General features: G+C 47.7%; 1 protein-coding gene across 1 annotated transcript; it reads right to left on the bottom strand.

Annotated features, from left to right (window-relative positions):
- Nucleotides 1-2784: 2784 nt before the first annotated feature.
- On the bottom strand, nt 2785-3454 carry LOC103798354 (zinc finger CCHC domain-containing protein 7-like; the record flags this gene model as incomplete). The annotated part of the gene is made up of 1 exon (XM_009070609.1): nt 2785-3454. A coding segment is annotated over exon 1 (670 nt), but the record flags the coding sequence as incomplete, so codon positions are not given.
- Nucleotides 3455-5802: the final 2348 nt, after the last annotated feature.

Raw genomic sequence — 5802 nt, 5'->3', positions numbered from 1 at the left:
AACCATCCTGTAGCTGTGCCTGGGATTGCCACAGTCCAGATGTGGGACCTTGCACTTCATTTTGTTGAACTCCATGCATTGGCCTCACAAGCTTGACAAGGTCCCTCTGGATGTCCCATCCCTTCCTTCCAGCTGTGACTGCCCCACACACTTGGTGTGGTCAGAGAACCAGAGGGTGCACTCAATCCACTGTCCATGCTGCCAACAAATATGTTAAACAGTGTCGACCCCAGCACCGACCCCTGAGGGACACCACTCGCCAAGTGACTGACACCACTGGCTGCTCTCACAGCCACAGAGCTGCTCACGGCTCAGTTCCCTTTCACTACAGGACCTTGGGCACACCACAGCACTGCCACAGTAGGCCTGTACCATGGACAATCACAGGCTGCTCCAGGGCAGAGGGAAAAGCAAGGCTGCACCAGCCCCTCCACGCCACGACCACCCCTGGCACCACAAGCCCTAGAACTGCCATTTACACACTGTGTCACCACTGAAACTCCTCATTTCATTCCTCAGAAACCCTAAAAATAGAATTGTGCATGTCTCAAAGCAATTTACATGAACTAGCAGAGAACATCTCTGAGAGAACAATCTGCCAACACACATTTTTAAAATGCATTTCTTTGAACTTAAAGTTTTTATGTTCCTGTTTCAGCAAAGGAGTCATTGACAGAACCACAGAATCCCAGAATGATTTGGGCCAGAAGGGACCTGAAAGATCACCTTGTTTCAACATCCTGCCATGGGCACGGACACCTCCCACTAGGCCAGTTATATGTTGTAGTCTATAGAACATGAGATACAATAAATAAATCACTGTTGCTGTACATTAGGAGGATTTAGTGCTTTCTTCCCTACAGCTATTTTGATGCTATTTTGGCTTTTCATTACACACACACTCCTACAACACAGTTTATTCTAAGCCTCTGTCTGTGCATCCCCATCACTGGTTAGAAAAGGAGTAGCTAAATCGAACTTCAGCACTCCTGAGCTACCCGAGTCCCATTCACCAGAACCTGGGGCAGGTTAGAGGAGGTTCTGGCCTAGTGTTGAGAATAAACACCACAGTAGGAGAAGAGCAGGTGCATTAATGAGCCTCATGTGCTGCCTTTGACTTCCCCCTGAACCACCTCACAAACTGTTTACATCACCTACACACAGTGCAACAGTTTTAGTTCTGGAAGTGTGACCCATTCACACAGTGTGGGGAAATCCTGCTCCTGCTGTCTGCTCTGGATGTGGCTTGTTCACTCCCAACTTCCATGAACAGACAAGTGGATCAGAACCACTCCAATGTCTGTTGGACATGTGGATCAAACCCTACAATATTTGTTACAGAAACATGCCCGATCTGCCCCTGGCACCAAAGTCCTGTGTGGATTTTAACAGCCCTCAGTGAACAGTGTTACACCTGTAGGTAATTCCTAGAAACTGGATTTTTAAAGATTTATGGGGAGGAAAAAACCATGAACTCCAAGCACGGTGTGCCTGCCTGTGGCTCTGGCTTGGTGAGTGGACACCCTGCACAACACTCTGCTCGGCCACAGACTGTGCTTCGCTGGGCAGCCACACAGAGAACCTTCAGCAGGTTATTGAACACTTATGGGACGGCAACAGGAGTTTCATGAGAAAAGAAGGCAAGGACCGTTCATGAGTTCTCAACCAGCTCAGCAGCAGCACGTGACCAGCAGCACTGCCTGCACACACTCTGACTGGTGTCAGCCTGCAGAATGGTGCCACAGAATACTCCATGTCACCTAAAACCTCCTCATTTACAGCTGCACCAAGTAAAAGTATGGCATGCTTTTTTTGAAAAGTTTTTTTCCCTATTTTTGAAAAAAACTTTGTCTTTATTCCTCTCCCCAGCCTTTGTCCTGCCCATGGGTTCGCTGAGCCTGGGAGGGGATGCTGTTCCTGGGAATGATCTCTGTGCTCCAGGAGAGCAGTGGGCAAGAACAAATCCTGGCTGATAGAACTGGAGCGTCTGTCACAGGAGGCCAGGCTGGAACTGCTCCTGCTTGGGAAGAGGAGGCTCAGGGGGAATCTATCCATGATCAATAACATCTGGGGCAGGGGAAGTAAACGAGACAGATCAGGCTCTCCCCAGTAGGTCCAGCAACAAGGCAAGACACCTCTAACAGAGGTTCCAGTTGCTGGTGACATGTGTGCATCACACCATGTGGTCATCACAAACACTCACTGTGCTCTGTCCTGCTAACCACCTCGTTAGTGAATTCATTTGCTGTAGCATGGAAGGGTAATTTGCAAAACAGCAGAATGTTAGAGGTCAGGGAAGGATCCCTCTGAATTACTCAGTGCAGAGTACACACCAGAAGTTACAGTCCATTTCAGACTGACAGCCCAAACTGCCAGACTGCTGAGGGGCAGTTACCTGCTGAATTCAGGCAGGAAAATGCTCAGGTCTCCCCTCCGCCCCTTCCTGTTACAGCTCATCCCTTCCTGAGGTGTCAAGTCTCTGGTCTAACACAGAACAACTCACATGCTCTTAGGAACACAAAATAGATGTGACAGTTGGAAATTTCACAATACGACTCACTCTGATAGCACTTCTAAGTGTCTACCAGCAGAAATTCTCTTCCCTTCCATACGTGCACTACTGAAATAAGGTACTGAAGTGGTAAAAACAACAGCCATTTCATCCACCAACAGCTCTGTGCCCACATTACACACTCCAGTCTGCTCTCTGTTTATCTCTTTTCAAGCGCTGGCATCAGTGCTGTTGCAGACACAGAACAACAAAGCCAAACAAAAAGCACCAACCTTCGCTGACAGGAGTGGAACAGCCCTCAAGGTTCAGCATGATGTCTCTGTCCTTGTCATCCACGCCAGCACCCAGGAGCATCCAGCTCTCCACGTTGTCGCTGTCCGAGCTTGAGCTCTCCTCCTCTGAGCTGTCCTCTATGACCAACACGTCGTGGGCGGCATTAGCACCAGGAGCACGGACGGGGCTAGGCCTCCCCCCAGTGCTTTTCCTCTGCCTTGGCACAACCATGCCTGATCCAGAGGGACACAGGGAACTGTGTCCAGCAGTTTTGGCGTGGCTCGGCGTGGAAGATCCTGGGTGGACTTTATCTCGAGCTGAAGAGCCTCTTGGCGTCTCTGCTTTGCTTTTGTAGATGCTGTCTCCATCTGATGTGTCGGACAGGATGATGACCTCAGGGTCGGCTGAGAGCTGAGCACCACCATCAGTGAATTCAGGGCTTGTCTCATCTTCATCCTGTTTCTCAGTTAGACCTGTGACTTCTGTATCATCAGCTTCTTCATCTATCTCCAGTGTGCTCATTTCTTCAAGGTTCTGGGAATAGTGGATCTGGCTGTAGAGATGAAACTCCACCTCACTATCAACACTCTGCTCACTGGATGACTCCTCGTGGTAAAGTTCATCTTCGTACATCTCAGTGTCCTCAGACTCATCATACTCAGCGTACATCCTGGAGAGAGAAGAGGCTGTGCCTACAAAAAAAACCAACAGGTTCTATCAGAATAGTCATGTGCCCAAAACAATCCTTCAACAGACATCTTCGGTCTTCGTGAGGTTTCTCAGGTGAGTCACAGAGCTCTGCACAGAGCCTCAACATGAGCAGAGTTTAGAGTGATCTGTGCTCAGATCCATGACAGCAAAATCTACCTAAGGGTGCCTGACCACTACTTCAGCTCAACTCCATTGGCTTCTGAAACTGTCATTTAATGTGCTCTCCACTCCCAGTAAGAAAGGTCATAGATTCATAGAATCATAGAATTTAAGGGTTAGAATGGACCTTACGGATCATCTAGTCCCAACCCCCTGCCATGGGCAGGGACACCACCTCACTAGATCGGGTTGCACAAGGCCTCATCCTCTCACTCACAGGGCCACACCCAGAGTGCTGTGCACAGTCTGGCTCTCTGGTACTGGAATGATGTTGTACCGCAGTGAGCACAGCAAAGGGATGCTGAAACCATTGAGGAACTGGAGCCAGGCTGGGACTGCTCCTCCTTGAGAAGAGGAGGCTCAGGGGGAATCCATCGATGCTCATTAACACCTGGGGCAGGGGGAGTAAATGAGACAGATCAGGCTCTCCCCAGAAGGTCCAGCAACAAGATGAGACACAACAAAAAGCCCAAATACAGGGAATTCTACTTAAACACAACTCTGTTGCCCAGAAATCTGGAACCTTCACCCTTGAGGATGTTCAGACTTGAGCTGGACATGGTCCTGAGCAAACAGCTCCAGGTTGCCCCTGTCAAGGGGCTGAAACTGTCAGAGGCTCCTTTCCACCTCAGCTATCCTGTGATCCCAGCCCAAGGGTGAGTGTCTCCAGAGCTTATCACCTGCTTCCTGGAGACAGGTAATACAGGAACATTCTGAAATCACTCTTCCTCATTTAAACACCACCCTTCTTCATGTCCACGAGCATACAACACATGGAGCAGAGGAAAAGGAACACTTCCTCCATGAAGTCTCTCTTTATTTCTGCGTTACAGGTGCTTCCAGGGAAGCCAACAAGCTCTTTGTAGACATGAAAACTGTCAGATGGATTTTTCTGGTTGTGTAAGTTGCTGCTTAAATTCACATCTGACATGCACGTACAAAAATTGACTTGTGAGTTTTGTGCAGAAGTAATTTGTGTGATGATCCATTATCATCCATAGAAATTTACTGACCTGAACTGCAGCCAGGATGGAAAATTACTATGAATAAAGCCAACTCTCTTGTGACCCTACGAACAGCTGTCCAAAGTGAGACCCTCTGAGCTCTCCTGGACCACAGTGGGCTGCAATCAGCATCTCCCTCTGAATGAGGCCTCTCAGAGCCAGTAAACATTCAAGCAAATGACAATAACGGATCCTGGGCTGATACCTCTAAATCCTTGAGGCTCAACCCTTTGCCCACTGAGAAGATGCAAAGGCATCTGATGTGAGTACTTGACTGAACTCCAGCGGAATTTTTCTACAGGGATGTATTATAGAAACTCCTTTAGGTCTGGGTGCATGCTGGTGTGAGTATGCTATAGCAAATGTACTATGAATGTTGCTCTCTTAGATTCTTAAGTACCTTAGATTTATGCCTGTAAGGAAGTTACTGCTGTGCTATAGTGAGTTCCATATGACTAATATGGTTTATGGTTTATCATAAGGTTTATTGCTTTATGGTTGGACTTGATGATCTTAGAGGTCTCCTCCAGCCTTGAGGATTCTATGATTCTGTGATGGAACTTAAAGACCCAAAATGTTCTTACTGTGAAGGCTCTGCCTCTCTCATACAAGTTCCTGGTGAATACAACATCTATTATGCTGATTAAAATATGAAAGAATGAGGTGGTAGTAGACACAATAAACCCACTTTATACCATTATTTAGCTCTAGATGCTGTAGACAGGATGAAAAAGTAAAACACTGATCACCTGAGTGGTTGTAGTTAGCAAAAAACAGGACACATAAGCATCTGAGAGACCACACAAAGGCCCCAAACCTCAACATCTCTCTCAGCTTCACATGGGGTCACCTTTTGAAACACGTCACAGCTTGCTCCCATCCTCAGAGTGAGGATAAAGCTCCAATCGAGCACATGTATAGCATTAACCTGTGACTATGGGGTGGAGAGATGAGAGCTTTGGTGATGCAGGTAGTGAATGAATCCCCCTGAAGTGCCCCATGTCTTCAGTGATATCTGAAAAGCACTCCTCCCTTCCCTCCTGTAACCCACCAGATAAATTCACCCAGATAGTGACCATTGCTTTAAACTCAGAGCTGGACAAGCCTGATGGATCTCTGTTGGGAGAATTTCTGATTGCTAAT

This window comes from Acanthisitta chloris, unplaced genomic scaffold (assembly GCF_000695815.1).
Source record: "Acanthisitta chloris isolate BGI_N310 unplaced genomic scaffold, ASM69581v1 scaffold21422, whole genome shotgun sequence".
Classification (NCBI taxonomy): domain Eukaryota; kingdom Metazoa; phylum Chordata; class Aves; order Passeriformes; family Acanthisittidae; genus Acanthisitta; species Acanthisitta chloris.
Note: the sequence above shows the minus strand (reverse complement) of the source record. Positions and strands in the feature narration are given on the sequence as shown.